Raw genomic sequence first — 24,843 nt, forward strand, 5'->3', positions numbered from 1 at the left:
GCAGGCCTGTGACGGGCTGGGGCTTCATCCTGGCCCGTCCAGCTGCCAGCTGAGGACCACAGGCCGAGAGGGGTCCCAGAGTACCTTGACCCTAGTAATCCGGAGGTGGGCTACCCCCCTTTCTGGTAACCTGTGCGCACCGCAAGACAGAGGGGACCCTAGGCACGGAAGCGCCCGACCTCCTGGAGCCCTCGCTGGGATCCGGGAGTCAAATGACCCCTCATCGGGACTTCCAGGGAAGCCCGGCCATCTGGTCTCCCTATTGGGAAGCATTGCGTGCGACCAGATGGCCGAGGGGAAAGGTGCGACAAGATGGCAGGGACTAAAAGGACTCCCAGCTGCCCACCCGAGCCTTCGCGGTAGGGCTCGCTCCTGCCCACGCAGGGCAGGGCTCGGGGGCACCAGTTCCCGGGGGCTCGGGGACCCCAGCTGGGCCTAAGGAGCGGGAGGACCACCGGAGCTCTCGGGCCCGGATGCCCGGATGCCCGGGGAGGACTGCCCGGGACCCATGGAGCCCATCCCTGGCACATTGCCATGCCGGTGGCCTGAGCCCCCGGACCGAGAGGTGTTGTTCGAGCTCAGCCCATCTGGTCACCAGCAGAGACCCGCCAACCCGGGAGGGGTGTCCCGGCGTTCCCTGCCCCTAGTAATCTGGAAGAAGGCTACCCCTCTTTCTGGGAACCCACGTGCACCGAGTGACCGAGTGACTGAGGGGACCCAGGGTGTGGAGGCGCCTGACCTCCTGGAGCCCTCGCTGGGATCAGGGAGTCGAATGGCCCCTCATCGGGACTTCTAGGGAAGCCTGGCCATCTGCTCGCCCCATTGGAAAGCATTGCATGCGACCCGATGGCCGAGGGGAAAGGTGCGACCAGATGGCAGGGACCGAAATAACGCCAATCTGCCTGTCCCGAGCCTTCGCGGGTGGGCTCCGGCCTGCCCTTGCAGGGCTCGGGGGCTGCAGGGCTTGGGGGCTGCAGGGCTTAGGGGGGCTCTGAAACGCTGGGCCTCAGGCATGGGGAGGACCACCAGAGCTCTCTGGCTCGGATGCCCTGGGGAGGACTGCTCGGGACCCATAGAGCCCGTCCCTGGCACTTTTCCACGCCGTGACGGAGGAGAGAACCGCCGGCCCGGGAGGGGTGTCCTGGCATACCCTGCCCCTAGTAATCCGGAGGACGGCTACCCCTCTTTCTGCGAACCCGCCTGCACCGAGTGACGGAGTGGACCCAGGGCGCGGAGACGCCTGACCTCCTGATGCCCTCGCTGGGATCGGGGAGGCGAATGGCCCCTCATCAGGACTTCCAGGGAAGCCCGGCCATCTGGTCGCCCCATTGGAAAGCATTGCGTGCGACCAGATGGCCGAGGGGGAAAGGTGCGACCAGATGGCCGGGTCCGAAATCACGCCAATCTGCCTGCCCCAAGCCTTCGCGGGAGGGCTCCCGCCTGACCCTGCAAGGCTTGGGGCCCTGCAGGCCTCTGGGGACTCGGGGGCTGCAGGGCTCAGGGGGGCTCTGAAACCCTATGCTGGGCCTCAGGCATGGGGAGTCTCTCGCGCTCCTGGAGCTCAGCCACCCAGGGGAGGACTGCCCGGGACCCATGGAGCCTTGCAGGTCTCCGGGGCTCTGCACCAGGGACCCTTGTCCCGGGCAGATGGACTCTTGGCAGGCCGCAGGACAGGGGCTCCCAAACCCAGGCCCGATCCCTGCTTTCCAACCCAGCCAGGCTGGGGCGATCGGGGAGCCTGCCCAGGCACGATGGAACCCTGTCCCGGGCACACGGACCCTCAGGACGTGCCCCCGTTTTCCACACATTTTTTCCAAAATTCTGCGTAGTGTGCATAGTGGCCCTACACAAACTACACCCAGCTCTAGGTACTCATGCACAAAGGAATGTATGCCACACCTAGCACTACATATATCAGACTGCAGCAGTATCTAGAGAATAGCCTAAGGATATGTATCCGGCATTCACCAGGAATACGCTGGGGAAATCAATATTTAACAGCTAACTGGAATGAGTTAACACTGGCAAGACAGCTTGTAGGCTTCCTAAACAATTGATACTAGGATTTCGTGAGTGAGAGAAAATAAGGTATGAGTAGCGTTCATAAATAGGTGCTAGGGGTATACAAATGATTGAATATTAGAACCTATAGATGGGATGTACAAAAATAATGGGGGAACCTAATGTGCACAGGGAGACCAGATCTTAGGAACTGGGTGTCCAACATAATGACACTGGGCATGAAAATCACAAGTTAATTCAGCCCAGTATGTGCAGAGTAAAAAAATTTTTGAAAGCTGTGGCTGACCAGCATATGTCAGGCGTGCGTATCGAGCATGTGTAATACGGAGTACCTTTTGGAGTGTTTTGAAGATATGAAGAAACAAACAAGACCTAGTCTTCAAATTGAATAGATATTTGCTGACGAAAGTGGGTGTTAAAGTGAATTATTACTGCTAAGAAACTAATTATCCTTTGAATATCTCTTAATGCTACTCTCATTTGAGTACGGTTCATTTGTGACCTAGATTTAATGGGGTTTTCTTGTGTTCTTTTCTATAAAAGAAATCATGCCCAATGGTTGGAAAAGAGTAGTGAGATCTGGGGTTGAGTATACCTCCCTCAAATGACATTGGCAATTTTTCACATTTGAGGTGGTAGCAGCAAGTGGCCTTCCCCTTATTGCCTTACCTTTTCCAGGGTTAATTTGGTTTTATTGAGCTCTGGGAGACAAATTGTTTTGAGTATCACATTTGAGGCACAAGCTAATTATTTGTTCCTGCCAGTGTAAAAAGCTAGAAAGTGTGATTAGTGCACTATCACTTAATTGGCCATACTTTTGCAGGAATAAAAAAATAAACGTTACGATTTACTCCTGTATCAGACTATAATCCCTCTTTTCCACATGTTTGAATAAAGGAAACCTGCTTGTAGTCTGGGCTCGGAACACCAACCCAAGATTGTACATGGGCAGATGTAGGTGTGCATTTGCCGCTTTTGGCCATAACTAGTGCATCAATTAGAATTTTCATTTAGGGCTGAGATTAAGGGAGTGTATGTAGATATTACGTCGTTTTAGTAGACCAAACCAGAATCATTTGTTACAAATGAGCAGCGGTGCCTCTCGCTGTTAAAGTGAATTCCTAGGTTGTGGATAAAGAGAAACATATCTTGCACTCTAAAAAGGGGGCCGAGTTTTTATGTTGTATGTTTTGATGGGTTTAGCTACAGGAACCGCACATCTTCCCACTTCTAAATAGTTGGTATTTGGACAAGGCTGCAGAGGTTCAGAGTGTTTTGGGAGTTGCGATTTTGGTGTCAGCGCTCTTAAAGAGAAGACAAAGTTAGAGAAGGTAGTGTAGCAGAATAGCATAAGTGGATGAGTGTGAGAAGTTGGCCTGATATGTGATGTTTCCAATTCTGGAATCACCTTGTATCAGTCCAAACAATCCCTTATGGTGCTGGTTGTAAGTCAACCTTATTAGACAAGCTATCCTAGTGGTAGCATGGACTAAGCGGCCTTTAAGGCTAAACTCAAGAGGTCGTGTTAAGCGAGCTGTTTTACCAATCACAATCCTGTAATACCAAATGAAGAACACCACACAAGTATATATTATAAAAATGTATGTATTTATTACTAGAATAATCCCCAGTACTCTTTATGAGCAAAGGGGCACAAGCGTTAAAACAAAAGCACAGTTAAACATATGTAAGTTGCACAATTATGGATGAGGGCGGGTGGCCACTCAAACCATATATTAAGAAAGTGGTATAAGAGATACCAATCGAACAGTCATTAGGCCTAGGGCCTAGGGAATTGCTTGGAGCAGTCGGGACTAGCAATGCTGAAGTCGGGGAAAGCCCGCGGGATTCGGGTGCAGCGCTTAAAGTACACGCATGCACCAATGCAAAGTCAATGGTGCGTAAAAGTTATAAAGTTACTGTTTAAGGAGACTTCCGCTTAACCTAGAAGGACGAAATTTAAGACACATACACTAGAGGTGTGTACCAGTGTGGGAACACCAGCGTTGTTGAGTTACCTCACCCACAGGAAGCGGGTGCATAGGGTCGAAGTTGTGTCGGGTTTAGTCACGCAGGTTGTTGGTGCTTGAAGCTGAAGATGCTGCAGGCGATGTGAAGGAGAAGTGTCCGGTGTGATCCAAGGGTGGATCAGAGTTGTAGAGTACCTGAAAGCAGAGGGGACAGAGTCTGGGTCACTCAGCAGTGACCAGGGTGGAACCAGGACGGGCCCAGGCAATGTCGGGCGCAATCAGGTGGTTGTCGTGGAGCTTCTCTCCGCTGCCACGTAGGCTCTAGGGCATCTGCGACGTCCAGGAGCGGGTCACGAGCTGTCCCACGAAGGCTCTCGCCGTCGGCGCTGTCGGCTTCAGGATTGGAGCAAACAACACTTGGCAAGAGCAATCCACGCAGGACTGGAAGATTGCTTCTCACTCGGACCAGGAGGGTCAGAGCGGGTGCTCCTTTTCAGAGGAGCGGGTGCAAGTCTGGAGCAACCAGAATCACAAGTTAGATTTCGTAGGTCGTCTGCACAGGGGCCACAAGCCAGCGGGCAAGTGAACGGGCCAACGCGTTGAGCCAAAAGAAGCAGAAGGGCCCCACACAGCACTCGGAGAGTGTAGAGGGGTGAGCTTCGGTGCAAAAGTGGCTCAGGGCTGGGGCTTCTCAAACCCCGATGTACAGCTTCGAGGGTCACTCGTGGGCTGCACGGTCAGTCTCGTGGTTTCTCCAAGATGTCAGGCCCCACGCTTCCAGTCGCCTCCACGGGTCTCAGCTCTGCAGGGACTGTGGATCGGGATGTTAGAAGGCAGGCACGCTTGGTCTTGTCAGTCTGTCGCTCGAGTTCCGACGGGAATTGCAACAAAGCAAACGTCAGGGTGCTGGATGGTGCCTGTTTGCACAGGGTGCTCACTCCTTGACCACAAGGGAGATTGTTCAGTCTCTACGTCGAGTAGGATGTCAAAGGGTCCAGAGTTTCTTTTCTTGTGTTTCATCAGGATCATCTGAGTGCGTTGGCACTGCTCCCATTCTTATACCAATCTAGGGGGCTGGATTACCTGCTAGTTCCCCTCCTATGGGTGGGACCCAGGAAGGGGGTGGATACACCCCTTTCCCTTTGTCCAGGTCGCGCTGGGACTGGGGCTGGTGTGCCCCAGAACCGGATTATGCAAGGGGAAGCCTTGTGCTCCCCAGGCAGTGTCTGGTTTCTTTCAAACCTCCCTGCTACAATCCTCTATCTCCTGTCTGGGGTGGTGTGACACCTCCCCGCGTCAGGAAAGCCTTTGTCCAGGCCTCCTGTGCAGAGTTTCGGTCGGCAGCAGGAGGTCAGACTTGTGTCTGTGGCAGAAGCATCCATTTTGTGGAACTGAGGCTCTTTTAAAAATCAACCGCGTTTCAGTAAAGTAACATGTCTTCATCTAGAAGGGTGGAATGCTATCCTCGTCGACAGGACTGTCGAGGGTATAGTATTCCAAATCGTATGACACCTTACACGACATATTTTGATAAAGCCAAACCAAAGTTGACCTATAACTGCGAGGATTATAATGCACCTAATAGTATATGGTATGGCATTATCCCGGAACAGCTTAGGGAGTTGTTCCCGACAGCTGCAGACAGGCTCAGCTCATGCTCCAGCTCCATCTCACATTAAACCACGCACTCTGCCTCCAGGATTGATAAGGCCTTCCATAGGAGTGACTCACAGGTTTATATGTGTCCAGATATAGGTTTTGATATAGGGATACTATATCTAAGCAAGGGGTGATTACACCACCTTGCCCCAGCTGAGTGATCAGCCAGTTGTGTCAATTTAAGAACCAGCCAGGGGTGGCAAAAGCTATGCTTCTGCCCCTGGTAGACCTTGGTGGCACCTATGCCCTGAGCACCTATAGTGCATGGTACATGGGCTGACAAGGAGTCCAGTTCCAATTGGGTTATGTACCTATAGTACATGTTTGTGAATTTAGAGAGAGAACAGCAGGCTGGGGGTCTGATTAGCAGGCCCACAGCCTCATTAAGTCGAAAACCAGTGAAGCAAAAAGCAAAAACTGGGGTGACCGTAGGATAGCAGACCCTACTCTCCTACAATGAGTAAAAAATAAAAAAGAAAAAACCTTTTGTATAAACATTTTTTTAGATGTTTACCTTAAAGTAGTCTCAATACTCTTAAAACACGAAAGAGGCCTGGTTTGTGGATGAATACACTGTAAATAAAGTAATTTGACCACTACCTGGCTGAAAACTGTTTTAGGATAGTCAGACCTGATTTGTAAAGTTTTCCATGATCTAAAATAGTCCTAAAAAGTCTTACATCAAGGGAAAAGGAACACCTTTGTAAATCATGCCCTTCATTAGTGTTATAAGATAGGGTTTGTGGGTTTCTAGAAAGGCTGCTCAGATGGATTGGACAACAGAACCCACTGTAAGAGGAAGACAGACTTTCATCAAGTTCCCAACGAAATGGCTGAAGGAGTGTCTATGATGGTAGTGAAGGGTCTAGCAAGCTCTCCAAGTGGCACTAGGTAGGCACCTAGTACTGAAATGTTTTGCTTCATGGGCATGGGATAGAAGCGGTCTCTCACACTGGCATCTTCTGGAACATTTGGGGGAAGGAATCTGCTTGGGGTTAAACTGATCATTTTAGATTTTTGGCTTTCCTGTTTTTATACATCACTTGTAAGGTGGTGGGGCCTCAGGGGCGTGTTGGGAGGAGACGGGGCAGTACATGGTTGTGGGGCAGGGAATCGTTCCCTTAGCTCAGTCATTTCTCCTTCAGTGCAGAGGTCTGTTTGGAGAGCACTGCATTGCTATTGAAAGCAGAGGCAGGTCTAATTCTCCTCCTTAGGACTAAACCAGACCTGAGTTGACCATACACATTTAGGCTATTGTCTCCTGGTAACTGGTCATTGAGGTATGTTTGTTGGAATGTGGAATGTGCCATGTGCCTGTCGGCCTGCAAGTTTATCCATTCTGCTACACGAGTCCTTAACTGAGGGATCTAGTATGTATGGTTGCAGGAGCTATGAAAGGGCTACATAAATAACTCCAGGACAGTCGACACTTCCTTACTTTACCCTGGTGCCTGGTGTTCAGCACAGGGTAAGAGTGGTTGCTTGATATTTTCCTCCTGTCCATCTCTGCTTGAGCCAGTGTAGGGCAATCTTTGAGAAGCACAATACAGGGTCCCGCTTTGAACCAGACATTGTGCGTTTGACGAGGGTATCTTTGGCTTTCTTTTCCTGTGAGCACTAAAAGGGAGTGGGGGTGGCGGGGGTGTTGGCGTAACTCACATGTATGTTGCCATGCAAGTAAATATGTGGCCCTACAAATAAAGTCGCTGGAGATGAAAATGAGATTCCCAGAATAAACTTTTAGCCAAAAGGCGAAACTTTATAGCATACCTTTTAACGTGTTTTTGCCAGGGAGCAAACAGGTGTGACATTTATCTGTTTTTCTGCCATACCCCAGCGGTTTATTTGGAATTTCGCCTTTGGGGTGCATGAAAGGTTCTCTGGAACCCTTCTTTTGGTTGATTTCCTTTCTCAAAATGTTTTAAAGGGTGCAAGTTTCATAGAGTTTTAAAGAAATTCACAAAGTATGTTGAGAAAACCTGTTCCGGTGATGACATAGGACATATGTAGCACATGCATACTTGTTAAGTAACCCTCATTCCCAAGGTTGTCCCTCTCATTTCATTCTTCCATAACTAGTAAAATGCCTGAGCAGCCGTCTTTGCAAACCATTTTACTTTACTAACATTGCTTTATCTTCACTGAATTTATTGGCAAAACACATATACATGATTACCTTTTCCGTTCGGGGTGTAGTACCTTCCCCGGCCCTGGAGCATGCACATAAACATGCCAAAGATCGAGCTCTGTAACAGCTGTCTTTATTGTTCTGCATGCAGCCACACTCTGCACGCATTGTGTCTTAACTTTTTATAACCACACCATAACACCTCCCTGCAGATTACATCATTTCTGTCTAGTGTTCTGGCATAGCACACTATCTCTTTCAACCTTACCAATGGGTTCTGGCAGGCTTTTCAGATGTGCTCCTCTGCAGAGCCTTCACCTTTTTTGATGGCTGTGTGTGGGCTGGAGCAGGGCTTTGAATCCACATATGCCAACAGCAGACTGTTTTGCAGCGATTTGTGGCAGACGTGTCAATCAACAAGTAGTTTGCTGACTAATCCAAACATTTCTGGAAACTTTCAAAGTGTCCAACATGACTAAAATCCTAATACTGCCAAGAACGCTGTGACAGTTATCGTTTTATTAGCTTCTGCAGCTGTCCAACCAATAGAAATCAAAATTGCTTTACACAGTGACACAATGACCTGGCAGCAGGGATATATATTTCACCCAAACGGGGGAGGACTTACAGTTGACGGCATGGGTCCTGAAATGTCAGTTTCAGCTTTTGCAGTTACCAAATGAAATGTAAAATATTCAGGAGGCATTCCACTAGGAATTATGCTTTTATGTGAAAAAGATTCTTAGCGCGTTGTAAAGAAAGTCAACACATTCCTAAACCGCGTACACAGTTAGACTGTCATAGTCAGGTACCCCACACAAGTAGGTGCAAACTATCCTATGCTTCACTAAGAGTACATTTATCAGCCATTGCTATCACTATCCCTCTAAGAGATTCATGGAGGGAGCTAAAAGGCTCTACCCTCATAGAGCAACACTTACTCCACAGGAGAACCTTAATTGAGTACTAGAAAGTTTACTGGAAGAACCTATCTGAAATAAACACGTTGGTTAGATTCCTTACCTTAGAATATCCCAAGGCGTCAGACTGGATCTGGAAAGTTTTCGTCAGCATTACCCCTGCGCGTCGGTAGGTGTCCTCTGCGGCTCCGCGTCAGTCATCTGCGTCGTGATCGCCGGGATGACTTAGTCGGAGTACTTCGACGCCGCCCTCGCACGCTGACGTCAGTTCTTCTTCTTTTTTCCGCGCCAGCAACCGCAGATCTGGGAAGAGCTAGTACCCTAGTCACTTTTTGACTAACTTTTTGGTCTCTTTTTGACTATCTTTTTTCGAGTCGACTTCGACTCCTGGTGCCGGTAGGGATGCCCGTTTAAAGCCGTGCGACGCCGGTCACCGACTGATGTTGGTAACTGACCCCCATCGCCGGTGCCTCTACTGCCTAGGGGCCGACCACGACGACAAGTTGTGCCCCTACTATCTGAACGAAACAGGTTAGTATTAGATTCCTTACCTTAGGATATCCCCAGGCATCAGACTGGATCCGGGAAATTTTGCGTAGCAGTACCCCTGCGCGTCGGTAGGCGTCATCTAAGGCTCCGCGTCCGACGTTGGCGCCGGGATGACGTCGTCTGAGTACTTAGACGCCGCCCTCGCTCGCTGACATCAGTTCTTCTTTTTTCCCCGCCAGCAAGTGCAGGTCCGGAGAATTCCTGACGGCTCCCCCCGATCGGGAATCCAAGAGGTACGAACAGTATGGCAAAAAGATGTTCTCCTCACTAAGTTTGGGGTTGCGGTCCATTAACACAGCGTGCCTCTTGAGCTGTTATACCCACTCTCTGTGGGACACGGTCGCGGCCGTGCTGCCAAAATGTCCGAAGGAGGCCCAGACTAAACTCGCCCAAGCCCTTGTGGAGGGTCGAGATGCGGCACGGTATTCCATCCGGTGTGAACTGGATACAACGGACTCGCTAGGTAGAGCGATGGCAACGGCGGTGGCGATTTGTCGCCACGCTTTGCTGAGGTCTGCCAACTTTTCGGCTGATGTCCAAAACACACTTATGGGCTTGCCGTTGCCTCTTTGGCGACAAGGCAGACAGTGCACTGGAGCGTTTTAAGGACTCCAGGGCTACGGCCAAGTCCTTGGGCCTTTCAGCCCGCGCCAGCAACCGGCTGCCTTTTGCTCCTTTCGTGGCCAAGGAAGGGGTTCCCCCACACGTCCTGCCAGCCACGGGCCGCAGACTAACATCCAGCGCGGTGGCGGACGTGGTAACCGCCGTGGCGGTGCCCGGGGACAATGGCGAGGCCAGTCCACATCCACCCCGCAGCATCTGCCTCAAAGCCTTCCTAGTCAGAGCTTTCAGGCCCACATGACGCAAGTGGGGGGCAGGGTTCGACGTCACCGCCTTCACTGGTGCAACATCACTTCAGACAGGTGGGTGCTGCAAATCGTCCGAAGGGGCTACTCCCTCCCCTTCGAGGCGACCACTCCAGCCATGCCACTGCAGTACCACCGCGTGTCGGGGGATCACTTGCAACTTCTGCAAGTGGAAGTTTCGACCCTCTTGGTCGACATCCTGCACCTGTTGGGGTTCTCCATCAATGTGCCGAAGGCACACCTGTGTCCCTCTCAGAAGCTCCTCTTCATCGGAGCGGTTCTAGACTCTGCGCAGTTTCAGGTTTATACTCCCGAACAGCGGGTTCGGGATATTCAGGTTCTGATTCAGATCTTTCAGCCGTTATCCAGAGTCTTGGTCAGGTTGACGCTGCGGCATCTGGGGCTGATGGCCTCCTGCATCCTTCTGGTGCATCACGCCTGGTGGTGGATGCGGGCTCTGCGGTAGGACCTGACGTTTCAGTGGGCCCAGCATCAGGGCAACTTATCTGGCCATGTCTTGATCTCCGAGGGCACGGCAAGACAGTTGCAGTGGTGGCTCACGGACCGCGATTGGGTCAGCGGCAGATCCCTCTCCCTACCCCAACCGGAGCACGTAGTTGTGACTGACGCATCCCTCCAGGGCTGGGGATTGCCACATGGGAGAGGCGGAGATCAGAACCCTCTTGTCTCCGGCGGAGTCCAGGCTCCACATCAACCTTTTGGAGCTGCGGGCGATCCTGCTTGCACTGAAGGCATTCCCCACCCTGTCTGGTTGAGTGTAGTGCAGGTATTAACTGACAACACCACCGCCATGTGGTACTGCAACAAACAGGGCAGGGTGGGGTCGTGGACCCTATGCCAGGAGGCTCTGCGCCTCTGGCACTGGCTGGAACATCAGGGCGTGACCCTGGTGGTTCAACACCTGGCAGGTTCCCTGAAAGCCAGAGCGGACGAACTCAGCCGTTGGTGCTTGATGGATCACGAATGGCGTCTGAGCTCCGGCGTGGCGCAAGGCCTCTTTCAGCAGTGGGGATAGCCTTGGTTAGATCTATTCGCCACAGAAGAGAAAGCTCAATGTCATCAGTTCTGCGCATTGGAATTTCCAAGGCGGCACTCGCTCGGAGACGCTTTTTGTCGCGAGTGGAGCTGCGGTCTGTTGTATGACTTTCCACCGATACCACATCTGCCCAGAGTGCTGAAGCTCAGACGCGACCGGGCCCAAGTTATCTTTGTGGCTCCGGACTGGGCACGAAGATACTGGTATCCCGAGCTACTCGGCATGTTTGTCGATCCCAGATTCGTCTGCCTCTTCAGGAGGACCTTTGGTCGCGGCAGCTGCCGACGGTCCTCCACCCGAACCTGTCCAGTCTCCACATACTTGCGTGGAGATTGAGGGGCGGCAGTTGAGGCCATTTGACTTGCCTCCTGAAGTCTGTAATGTGATTCTGGCAGCCAGGCGTCCCTCACAAAATCGGTATACGCCTGCAGGTGGAACAAATTTGTGGCATGGTGCACAGCAAAGGCTGTGGATTCCCTTTTTGCCCCTCTTTCAGAGGTTCACCTCTTTCTTCTCTCTTGCCCAACAGGGCTCTGCTCTCGGCACTATCAAGGGCTACCTCTCTGCCATTTCCGCCTTCTTAAGGCTCCCTGATCAGCCCTCTTTGTTCAAGTCCCCAGCTGTAAATAGGTTTTTGAAGGGCATCACTCATATGTTTCCTCCTGTTCCTTTCGTGAAGCCTCAGTGGGACTTGAACCTTGTTCTGACTAATCTGATGTGCGCTCCTTTCGAGCCACTTCATAACTGTCCTCTTCGTCTCCTTACTCTCAAGACTGCTTTCCTGGTTGCCATCACCTCTGCCAGGAGGGTGAGTGAGCTCCAGGCTCTTTCCTCTAAACCTCCTTTCCTTTCTGTCCATCCGAACAAAGTTGTGTTGCGGATGCAACCCTTTTTCCTTCCCAAGGTAATCACAGCCTTCCACTTCGGGCAGTCCATCACCTTGCCCACCTTCTTTCCGCCTCTGCATCCCTCAAAAGAGGGAGAGGCTCCACCGTCTGGACCCAAAACGTGCGCTCTCATTTTAACTGGATCGCACACGCCAGTTCTGGGTGGATGCCCAACTCTTTGTTGGTTACGTGGGCGCTAAGAAAGGTCGGGCGGTGCACAAGCGGACCATCTCTTGGTGGGTCGTGTTGTGCATCAAGGTATGCTAATCCTTGGCTAAAAAGGAGCCTCCTGTTGGGCTGAGGGCCCATTCCACTCGGGCCACGGCCGCTACTACTGCCCTGGGTGGGGGAGTCCCCTTGCAGGACATCTGTCAGGCAGCTACGTGGGCCTCGCTGCACACGTTCGCAAGACACTACTGCCTGGACAGCCAAATCCGGAGAGATGACTTCTTTGGCCGTTCCGTTCTCCAGTACTTTCTGGTGTGATCATTGGTTCATAGACCCATCACCGGGGTTGGTATTGCTGGGGTATCTATTCTAAGGTAAGGAATCTAATACTAACCTGTTTCTTTTAGATGCACAAGTTACTTACCTTAGGTAACGATAGATCTGTAAGAAACAGTAGTTGGTATTAGATTCCTTACCGCCCCACCCATCTTCCCCGTTCTGCGAACCGATATCTAGGTTTACGGTCATCCCCTTTTAGGGCCCTAGTTTCATGGCACCAGTGTTGGTTTTTATCATGGCTCTGCGTTTCTGGCGCGGAAAAGCTATGTATAAGAACTGACGTCAGCGCGCGAGGGCGGCGTCTAAGTACTTTGACGTCATCCCTGCGCCGGCGACGCCTACCGACGCGCAGGGGTACTGCTACGCAAAATTTTCCGGATCCAGTCTGACGCCCTGGGATAATATAAGGTAAGGAATCTAATACTAACAACTGTTTCTTACAGATATATCGTTACCGAAGGTAAGTAACTTGTGTCGAAGGCTAGGCTGGAGCGGTCCCTCGAGATCCGGCAGTCTGCTCCGCGCCGCTCGAGGTCCCGCTCGAGGAGGAAGTTGAAGGTCCGGTGGCGGAGCCGGAGTCCACACCATTCGTCAGGCTCCAAGTCGCCGCATTCAGGTAAGTCGAGGCACTCTAAAAAGAAGTCGAAGAAGCAGCATTGCTCTCTGACTCCCCTCGCCGGTTGCGCGACTCGGCTGAGGGTTCGGGTGGCACCACCCACGCGGCTCCACTGGAGCCACAGGCATCTCATCCGGTCCCATAACTTCTGGTCCCTGGACTGCATGCTAGGGGTCCTAGTGAGGCGGTGGCTTCGGCCCTGGCGCTGTTGTACACTTCGGTCCTGACGCGACAGGGCCCCTGGGGATCCAGGCCTGGATCCCGTTCGACGCCAGTTGACCTCATGACTCCTCCGCTGGCGCTGACCCAGAGGGTGTCACACCCGGCGCAGTCCACAGACGACGCCTCCGGTTTCAGTAGGTGGGTGGGCGATTCACCTGTATCCTTCCTGCCTGTTTATCAGGGCATGGATGAAGGGGAGGACTGGGAGGGGTCTGAGGACCCTCTGGCACAACAGTGCCAGTTGAGTCAGGACTGGGCAGGTGACCTGGAGGAGGCCAGTGGTCTCGACACATCACCTGACACTGGATTCATCTCTCCGTCCTCCGTGGCTACGAAGGAGGGTGCTACATATGGTGTGGTGTTGCGCAGGGCTGCCAAGGCCTTGGCTCTTGAGCTCCCTGCTGCGGCTGTGAGGACTAATCTCCTCACAGAGGTGCCTTAACCGCCAGTAAGCTCTTCGGAGCCTCTGCTGCCGTTCAATGAGGCCCTCACGGACGTTCTGATGGGCACTTGGTCCAAGCCCTCCACAGTGCCCCCTGTGGATCGGAATGTGGCCAGACGACACCGCCCGGCTCCGGGCGACCCCTGCTTTCTGTCCATACACCCCACCCTCGAGAGTCTGGTGATCCAGGCCTCTACGTCCCAGACCGCATTCCCGAATGCCCCTCCAGATCGGGAATCCAAAAGGTTTTACCAGTTTGGGAAGAAACTGTTCTCCTCACTTAGTCTGGGGTTGCGGTCTATCAACACCGCTTGCCTATTGGGCCGTTACACCCAATCTTTGTGGGATACGGTTACGGACATGCTACCCCAGTGTCCGGAGGAGGCCCAGGCATGGCTCGCCCAAGCTCTTGCTGAAGGGCGGGATGTAGCCCGTTATTACATCAGATGCGGGCTTGATACCACTGACTCGCGGGGCAGAGCGATTTCCACAACGGTGGCGATACGTCGTCACGCCTGGCTGAGGTCTGCCAATTTTTCGGGGGGTGTCCAGTTCACGCTCATGGACATGCCCTTCGATGGCTGTCGCCTTTTTGGTGACAAAGCAGACAGTGTGCTTGAGCGTTTCAAGGACTCCAGGGCTACTGCCAAGTCCTTGGGCCTGTCGGGCCAGTGCCAGCAAACTTCTGCTTTTCGCCCCTTTCGTGCCTAAGGAAGGGGCGCCTCCACACGTTTGTCCAGACACAGGCCGCAGAACCATCCTCAACGCGGTCGCGCACGTGCTTTCAGACCCATTCAACGTTAGTGGGGGGCAGGGTTCGCCATCACTTCCTCCACTGGCATACCATCACTTTGGACAGGTGGGTGCTGCAAATCGTCCGAAGGGCTACTCCCTCCCCTTCAAGGCGACCCCTCTAGCCATGACACAGCAGTACCACCGCATGTCTGGGATCACTTGCAGCTTCTGCAGGAGGAAGTTATGACCCTCTTGGCGAAGGCGGCCTACAAGCGCTTTCTTGGGCCAGAAGTAGGACGTGGTTGCTACTCCCACTACTTTCTGGTTCCCAAGAAGGGCACAGGGGACTTGCGCCCTATCTTGGACCTCCGGAGCGTCAACTGCTTCCTCCGCAGAAGTTCAAGATGCTGACTTTATCTCCGGTCCTGGCTGCCCTAGACCCTGGAGACTGGATGGTAGCGTTGGGACTTGCAGGACGCTTATTTCCATATCCCCGTCCTGCCGACCCACCGGCGCTACCTGCGAATCACGGTAGGCCACGAGCACTTTTAGTTCACCATGCTCCCCTTCGACCTCACCAGTGCCCCTCGGGTGTTCACGAAATTGATGGCGGTGGACGCGGCTCATCTGCACAGATCAGGGGTTCCAGTCTTCCCCTATCTCGACGACTGGTTGTTAAAGGCGGGCTCGCCCCAGACAGTAGTCTCCCACCTCCAGACTGCTGCCCATCTCCTGCATTCGCTGGGGTTCTCCATCAACGTGCCGAAGTAATACCTGTTCCCCTCTCAGAAGCTACTCTTCATCGGAGCGGTTCTGGACTCTGCACAGTTTCGGGTTTATCCTCCCGAGAAGTGGGCTCTGGATGTTCAGGCTCTGATTCCGATCTTTTAGCCTTTGTCCCGAGTTTCGGTCAGGCTAATGCTGCGGCTCCTGGGGCTGATGGCCTCCTGCATCCTGCTGGTACATCACGCCAGGTGGTGGAGGCGGGCTCTGCAGTGGGACCTGAAGTTCCAGTGGGCACAGCATCAGGGCAACCTGTCCGACTGCATCCTGATCTCGGAGGGCACTGCAAGACAGTTGCAGTGGTGGCTCACGGACCGCGATTGGGTCAGTGGCAGATCCCTCTCCCTACCCCAACCGGAGCACACAGTGGTGACTGATGCGTCCCTCCTGGGATGAGAGGGTCACATGGAAGAGGCGGAGATCAGAGGCCTCCCTTCTCCGGCGGAGTCCCGGCTCCATATCAACCTTCTGGAGCTGCGGAGGATCCAGCTTTCTCTGAAGGCATTCCTTCCCTCAAGTGTAGTCCAGGTGTTCGCGAACAACCCCACCGCCATGTGGTACTGCAACAAACAGGGCAGGGTGGGGTCGTGGACCCTTTGTCAGGAGGCTCTGCGCCTCTGGACATGGCAGGAACACCAGGGCGTCACCATGGTGGTTCAACACCTGGCAGGTTCCCTGAACGCCAGGGCGGACGAACTCAGCAGCCGGTGCATGATGGATCACGACTGGTGTCTGAACTCGGACGTGGCGCAAGATCTCTCTGCAGTGGGGAGAGCCTTGGTTAGATGTATTCGCCACCGAAGAGAACACTATCTATGTCAACAGTTCTGCACGTTGGAATTTCCAAGGCGACACTCGCTCGGCAGCGCTTTTCATCACGAGTGGAGTTGCGGCCTGTTGTACTCCTTTCCGCCTATACCACTTCTGCCCAGAGTGCTGAAGAAGATCCGACGCGACCGGGCCCAAGTCATCCTTGTGGCTCCGGACTGGGCATGAAGAGACTGGTATCCTGAGCTACTCACTATGTCAGTTGATGCCCCGATTCGTCTGCCTCTTCAGGAGAACCTTCTGTCGCAGCAACAGGTGACGGTCCTCCACCCGAACCTGTCCAGCCTCCACCTACATGCGTGGAGATTGAGCGGCGACAGTTGAGGCCATTTGACTTGTCTGAAGTCTGTGATGTGATTCTGGCAGCCAGGCATCCCTCCACAAAAACGGTATACGCCTGCAGATGGAACACATTTCTGGCATGGTGCACAGCAAAGGCTGTGGATCCCCTTTCTGCCCCTCTTTCAGAGGTTCTCCTCTTTCTTCTTTATCTTGGCCAGCAGGGCTCTGCTCTGGGCACTGTCAAAGGCTATCTCTCGGCCATTTCAGCTTTCTTAAGGCTTCCTGATCAGCCTTCTCTTTTCAAGTCCCCTGTTGGTAAATAGATTCTTGAAAGGCATCACACACACGTTCCCTCCTGTTACTTTCGTGATGCCTCAGTGGGACTTGAACTTGGTACTTACTTATCTGATGTATGCTCCCTTTGAGCCACTTTATAATTGTCCTCTGTCTTCTGACTCTTAAGACTGCTTTCCTCGTTGCCATCCCCTCTGCCAGAAGAGTGAGCTCCAGGCTCTTTCTTCTAAGCCTCCTTTCCTCTAAGCCTCCTTTCCGCTCTGTCCATCCGGACAAGGGTGTTCGGAAGACTCGTCCTTCTTTCCTGCCTAAGGTGGTTATGTCGTTTCACATCGGGCAGTCCATCACCATGCCCACCTTCTATCCACCTCCGCATCCCTCGAAACAGGAAGAGAGGCTCCGCTGTCTGGACCCAAAAGGTGCACTCTCTTTTTACTTAGAACGCACACGTGGTCGGCCACTGTGGCTACTACTTCCCCGGGTTGGGTAGTCCCATTGCAGGACATCTGCCAGGCAGCTACATGGGCCTCGCTGCACACGTTTGATAAGCACTACTGCCTGGACAGCCAAGTCTGGAGAGATGGCTTTTATGGCTGTTCCGTTCTCCAGGACTTCCTGGTGTGATCTTGGTTCGCAGACCCACCACCGGGGTTGATATTGCTGGGGTATCTATTCTAAGGTAAGGAATCTAACTAATGTGTTTCTTTCGGATGAACAAGTTATTTACCTTCGGTAGCGATATATCTTAAAAGAAACATTAGTTCCTTACCTCCCCACCCGTCCTCCCCGTTCTGCGAACCGATATCTAGGGTTAAGGTATGTCCCTTTGAGGGCCCTAGTTTCATGTTAATGTTAATGTTAATGTTATGGGTGTCTTATATAGCGCTCGGCTACTCAAGGGAGTGTCCCGGCGCTTTCTGACCCACAGCAAAAGCAAAGAGAGGCAGAAAAAAGGTGAAAGAAACAAACAGATCTCTGTCCATATAGCCACGTTTTCAGACCTTTTCTAAAGGCCAGCAGGTTCGAGGTACAGCGGAGGGACAGAGGGAGGGTGTTCCATAGCTGGGGAGCCAGATGTTTAAAAGAGCGTCCCCCTACCCTTGCTTTCCTAACAGCAGGGACAGTGGCAAGACCAAGAGATTCTGATCTGAGGGATCTTGTAGGTTTGTAAAAACGAAGACGTTTCTGAATATATTCAGCTCCCACCGCATGGAGTGCCTTATGCGGCAGCGTAAGTGCTTTAAAAACAATCCGCTTCCTAACAGGGAGCCAGTGTAGGGAAAGTAACAGGTCCGAGGCTCTCGCTCGGCGAGGTAGGCCAAAAATCGCCCGTGCCGCCGAGTTCTGTACCACCTGGAGTTTTTGTAGTAGATAGTCCGGAAGACCCAAATATAAAACATTTGAGTAGTCCAGTCTGGAACAGATAAGAGCCTGGACCGTAGTCTTTCTATGTGCCAACGGGATCAAGGGAAGAAACTTGCGCAACATTTTAAGGAAACCATAGCAAGTGTCAGTCAGACCTAGGATCTGGGGTTTCAAAGATAGGCAGTTGTCAATTTTGACCCCTAGGTTTTTTGCAACCAGAGAAGAGGACGTGGGAGGGAACATGTTCACAGGCCACCAATCCTGCCAGCTCGGGTCAGCCTGACAACCGAAGAAAAGCACCTCTGATTTATCAGGGTTGCACTTGAGGCTGTTTCGCTGAAACCAATCAAACAGCCCCAAGGCACCCGCGTATGCTCTCTCCGTTGAACTCAGCCCCCTTTCCACAAGTGAAAAGGAGCTGGGTGTCATTGGCGTATGACATGTTCTGAGCTCCAAAGGACTCTGCCAGCACCGCCAAAGGGGTCATGAAGATATTAAACTGAGTCGGGCTAAGCACCTACCCCTGAGGGACTCCGACCTCCTAAGGCGGCAATTCGGCAGAGTAAGGGGGGGCCCAGACCATCTGCCGGCGGCCAGCTAAATAAGATCTAAACCAGCTCAACACCGTCCCTCTCAGACCGATATCATGGAGTCTGTTGAGGAGACCCTCATGAGGGACGGTGTCGAAAGCCGCCGACAGATCTAACATTACCAGCATGGCTCTTCCACCCGAATCCAACACTTCCTTAATGGCCTCATTGACATCCAGAAGTGCCGTCTCAGTGCTTAGATTGGATCGAAAGCCCGACTGGGTGGAGTGCAGGAAGCTATGAGTTTCGAGAAAAGTGGAGAGTACAGTATGAACATGTTTTTCCACTATTTTTGCAAGAGCAGGCAGAAGGGAAATTGGCCTATAATTGTCATGACTCTCAGGGTCAAGGCCAGGCTTTTTAAGGAGTGGAACAACCATCGCTTGTTTCCAAACCACAGGGACAACACCACTGGTCAGTGACAAATTAAGAATCCGAATAATCGGTGGGTTCAGAACCTCCGCAGCCTTAGCCAGAAAACTAGCAGGGCAGGGATCCGAGGCAGAGCCAAACTTAAGTTTAGAAAGGAGGACCTGGGAGGTAGAGTTCGAGATAGCCAGAAACTCAGAAAGAAAAGGGCCAGATTCAGCTGTCGAAATCAGCTGGTCCCTCGGGATGGTAGCAACACTAGGGTCCAGGGAAGAAAGAGTCTTGAATCCGCTTGATTTTAGCGGTGAAATTTGATGGCACCAGTGCCTGTTTCTTGCATCGCTCTGCGTTCCTGGCGCGGAAAGCTATGTACAGAACTGACGTCAGCGCGCAAGGGTGGCGTCTAAGTACTCCAACAATGTCATCCTGGCGATCACGACGACGGACCCGGAGCTGCAGATGAGGCCTACCGACGAGCAGTGGTATTGCTGACGAAAGATTTCAGGATCCAGTCTGAAGCCTGGGGATATTCTAAGGTAAGGAATCTAACTAACTCATGTTTCTTACAGATATATCATTAAAGAAGGTAACTAATTTGTTCTTCGAACCGATGCACAAAGCTACACTGAAACATCTTACTTTAAAGATGGTATTCCTGGTAGCTACTGCGTCATTAAGAAGGGCGAGCGAACTACAGGCACTCACTGTGCAAATACCCTTCATATAAAAAAATAAAGTGGTCAGAGAACTCACCCAAATTTATACCCAAGATCATATCACCTTTTCACGTATGGTCATTTCACGTAAATCAACCTATAACCTACCTGTGTTTTTCCATAAGCCGTCAAATGAGACTTTGGGATCTGCACACTTTAGAAGAGTGATAATATACTACATACAATCTACCAAAGACATCAGGAAGATAGATCAGTCCTTGGCAAGACATCCTAAACAAGCCCTGGGAACCCAGCGACAATAAGCACAATTGATGGATTGTTCAGACCATAGAATTGTGCTATTGACGAGCCAGTGAGAGTATAAACGATAAGCCAAGAGCACACTAGACAAGGAATGAAGAGTCTACTATGGCCTTTTTATAAAGCCTATCCACGCAGAAAATATGCAAGGCAGCTTCTGAACATACATTTTAATAAACACTACTGCATAGAAAAGAGAAAGAAATGGAGGAAGAAAGCTGCAGTAGGTATTCAAAAACCTATCTGCTTCCACTTCCTCCTCTAATCCACCTCCCAAAGGAGATAATACTGCTACATAATCTGTGCGAAGTATGTGAATGTAGAAGAGATTTCATGCTGAATGTAGAAGAGATTTCATGTTGCAAAAGAAACCAGAACACCTGTAGTTGTGGTTTTGCAGCATAGACTTCTTCTAGATTCACATACTGGGCATTTCCCGCTATCTAGTCATTCAAGTCAGAAAGTGCTACTTCTTTTTCTCTTTTCCCTGATGGGTGGTTGTGAAACCCGATGCTCCTGATCAAGCTACAACCCCCTTTGAGTGTGTGCAAGCTCTTATTATTATTACCGCCATGGAGATCGGCGGTGCCGTGAAGACTTCTTAGAAAATACAGCAAAAGACACATGCAAGAAAGGAAGCCACCCGAAACTCTGAAGAAAAAGGTGGTACTAAGGAAGGTTGCATGAGGGGGGAATCTTGAGGTCGTGGTTTTGGACCTAGGTTGATTAGCAGATTGCCGTTTCCGCCGTACACGGTGAGGAGTATAGAATATAGAATAAACAGACGTTCGGGTGCACAGTCCTTGGAATACTTGGAGATCAGGATGGTTTTATCTAACCCCTCCTTTCAATCTTTGGATAACACTCCAATAAAGCACATCGACGAGGATCACAGAATAAACACTGAATCTTGGAGGATTGCCGATCTACATACAGGAACGTAGAATTTAATATTACATTTTAGCCCTGAGGAAGCCCCTGTGGGTGAAACTCGTTGGCTGTGTGGTGCAAGAATAAAGATTTTCCACGAATACAAGTCTCCACAAAAGATTTGTGTGCATATTGTATGCTGTTTATTATGTGACTCTCTGAGCCAGTATAGTATATAGTTTGAGTTTAGGTGCTGTGACAGTGGACTTACAGGTGGGCACGACTTAGATTGATCTGTGTTGATAATTATAGTGATAGAAGAGCAGGTGCAGCTGTAATAGAGTTCCCTTGCTGCCATTAGCCCTTTTTTGGACAAAATAATTATATTCAACACTGGCTGATACAGATAAGACAACTTGCATGTGTGTTCTTTTCAAACCAGGTATCCTTTACTGAAAAGTATATTCAACAGGTTCACAAAAAAAGTGAGGGACACAATTCTTAATCCAAAGTACACAAGAGATTTTATTATTGTAATTTGTTTCTCAAAGAATACAGGCCAACATGTGTTTTCTGGGTTTTTATCGCTGCATCAGGGCCTCCTTATATGTACAATTTATACAAAAACTGTTACTGTGTACAGTATATATGCGCACCTCTATGCCGATTGACTAGTTACAGCTTTAGGGACTAGTGGAGCAATCCTTTTGAGAACTCTCTCACTAACTGCACCTAATGTTGATGGTTTTGCATATACAATAAGGGATTCCAGGCATACTGAGTCTCTCACAACTAGGAATGTTGAGTGAATTGTACATGATATGAGGAGGCGCTCATGAAGCAATTAAACTCGTGAAACATGTGTTGGCTATATTAGAGCAGCAAATCATTTAAAATATTTTGGGCCTCAATATTTTGTTTACGCTATTAAGGTGTCACTGTAGTCCCCTTCGCGATATTTAACCTCTACGCTGCTGATGACGAGCTCAGCTCGTCATCAGCTACGGTGGTCGTGGGCTGATGACGAGCCTAGCTCGTCATGTAACACAGCTTTTTGAAAATTGCCGCACACAGCGGGAAAAACCGCCGCAGCGATGCAGTTAAGAATCTTGATGTCCTGAGAGCTGATGTACCTCTAGAGGTATGGGTATAGTATTACTCAGATGCATTTGTTAAATAAGCTGCTGAAGGCAAAGGTTTGAGATTAAATATTTGTTTCTTCGCCTACTTCTGCATGTCTATTGATAGACGGAGCTCCTGGTTTTCTGTTATCTCATTACGCTAAAAGTATGTTTTTTTCCTTTTTGCTCACTCAGGAGCATGGCATACCCACTGATCTGGGTTATGCTGTAGCACCTCACCACTCTGGGGTTTACCCAGTTCATGTCCAGCTGTACGAAGCCTGGAAACAGATCTGGGGGATCAAGGTCACCAGCACAGAGGAGTACCCCCACCTGAAACCTGCCCGGTATAGGCGTGGCTTCATTCACGATGACATCATGGTAGGTGAGAGACAAGCTGGTAAAGTCACCCCCCTCCCTCCAAAGATCCAAATGATCTGGTTTGTGGTTGGATCTGGTGTAAGATTTATCTCACTTAGCTTTGCTGCCAAAGTTTTTCTCTGTTACCCTTTTGTCCCTGAAGAAAACAAAAACTATCCATGCTTCTTGGCTGCTCTGACTTCATTCTTCTTCTTTTTTTTTTTGTTTATGTCACCACAGTAACTATTTTGACCTGGCACCTTTGCACACTTACATTGGAATCTCTCTTCCCATTTAGCTTTTATAAACAAATGAGAGGCCATTTTTGTCATCCCATTTTAAGCTTCATATTGCAGTAAACATTTTTTGTTATAGGTTTTCTATAATCAAGAAACCTGAACAAATAATGGCATCTACCATGGTATATGTTCTATAAGAAAACCACTGAACAAACAATGCTATTGTTTCAGTATCAAATGGACTATTTGCACCATAGCAACATATTGCTTGAAGCCTGTTACTGTGTTTTGGAAGTTCAAGTCTTTCTCCTTCCTCCCAGGTGCTCCCTCGACAGACATGCGGCCTGTTCACACACACCATCTTCTACAACGATTACCCTGGAGGCCCCGGTGAGCTGGATAAAATTATAAATGGAGGGGAGCTCTTCCTCACTGTGCTGCTAAATCCGGTGAGTCTGCCACATCATCAACACTACAAGGAAAGGAAACTTGCTTATGTATGACTGCGTTGTCTTTTAAACTATGCAGGGTGAGTTAGCCCTCCATCCATTTAACCTGTAAGTCCTTTATTTGCATGCGTGTCTTCATATTGTCACTCTAGAGACTTGGATTTGATTACACTTTCTTAGCTCACTACGTAAGCGCGGCGATACACTACTTTAATCCATAATGTGTGCTGTGGGGTTACACAGTGGTAGTTTAGTAGTTTGGGGTATGCAGCACATAATTGTTTTTTTAATGTCTATTGATTTTTTTTTTAAAACAGGGATATTTGAAACAATAGAGTGTAAACAAGATGGATGTTATTTGAGTACATGGAATCTGATCTTGAACCTCCCCCCATGCCCTATGGTAATTATGTTACCACACATTTCACAATGCAGGCATTAGTTCTGCAAATCCAGCTTGTCCCATCTACCTGTTCTGCCTTTCCATTTGCCTTGTGGGATCCTCCTCTGGTTCATCCTTCAGGTCAAATTGCTTTCACCATGGCCCCATATTTTATGTAATTATTTCGGGCCTCATATGCTAAGATATCTCCCAATGTAGAAATACCTATAAGATCCAGTCTTTCCAAGTCTTGCACCCGTAGTGGTGTACTATGGGTCTTTATATTCCTTCAGCCTAGTGCCATCTTCCACGTTTTATTTACTTCTTTGTTGCCTGCAGGAGCTATCCAAGAAGTGTGTGTGATTTATTTCTCATGGCCAGTCAGTAATTTCATGCCTGCCAGTTCATTGCTCGGTGCCAAGGCCCAGTTGCTAAACACAAGCTGGTGCAAGGCCCAGCCCTCAAAAGCTATTCTCTGGAGTGTAGTATGAAATATGCTCGGAGACATGTAGAAGGCGGAACATTGAGATCTTTTTAAACAGTTAAACACAGCTCCTCAACCCATTATTGACAAGGGGAGTGTGCACCAGTTGTTGCACATTATTTTTGAGCTTAACGAATACCAGGCTCCGTTTTGTTTAAAAAATACTTGGTCAAGACACTGTCATAGTCCAATACCTTACACACCTGACAAAGTGCAAATTCTCCTGTGCTCCACTAAGGGTAAATTGATCGGCTATAGAAGCTTATCTGAAAGGGTTACGCTCTGAGCAGGTTTTCTTTATATTCCACTGACCAAAAGATTCATGGAGGGAGCGACTAGCATCTTCCCTGCTTGTGGACACCTCCTTCGCAGTGGAACTTCAAACTTAGCTATGTTAATGAAGGCACCTTTTGAACCCTTTCACAAAGCCATGCTCCCAACACCTTACGCTGAAGACTGTATGCTTATTCACCATCATGTCACTAAGAATGGTGAGCGAGCTACAAGCACTGACAGTACAGGAAACCATACTTAAACACAAAGTGGTAATGAGAACACACCTACAATTATTGTGTAGTTCATTTCACCTGATCCAAACCTTCAACTTACCAGTCTTTTTCTAAAAGCCATCCAATGCTGCGGAAAGGGCTTTACATACACACTAGATGTCAGAACAGCTGTCATGTATTACTTACAGGTTGCTCAGGAAATCAGGAAAACACATTGATGCCTCACACAGCACTCAATACATGACCTATGGTCAGGTGTAACCAAGAAAACTATCACTAACTAGATTGTACAGACAATTCGAATGTGCCATATTTACTAGCAGAAAAGCATTTGCTCAACAAACCAAAGGCAAATGTGACG

The 24,843-nt window shown here is 50.2% G+C and overlaps 1 protein-coding gene across 1 annotated transcript in view; it reads left to right on the plus strand.

Annotated features, from left to right (window-relative positions):
• The window catches only part of NDST1 (N-deacetylase and N-sulfotransferase 1), a 475,690-nt gene that overhangs the window by 261,219 nt on the left and 189,628 nt on the right, over nucleotides 1-24,843 (plus strand). Inside the window, exons 6-7 of the mRNA XM_086931298.1 lie at nucleotides 22,255-22,440; nucleotides 22,979-23,107. Of these exons, the coding sequence (XP_086787424.1) occupies nucleotides 22,255-22,440; nucleotides 22,979-23,107 (315 nt within the window). The remainder of the gene's footprint in view (nucleotides 1-22,254; nucleotides 22,441-22,978; nucleotides 23,108-24,843) is intronic.

This window comes from Lissotriton vulgaris, chromosome 7 (assembly GCF_964263255.1).
Source record: "Lissotriton vulgaris chromosome 7, aLisVul1.2, whole genome shotgun sequence".
NCBI classification, from domain to species: Eukaryota; Metazoa; Chordata; class Amphibia; order Caudata; family Salamandridae; genus Lissotriton; species Lissotriton vulgaris.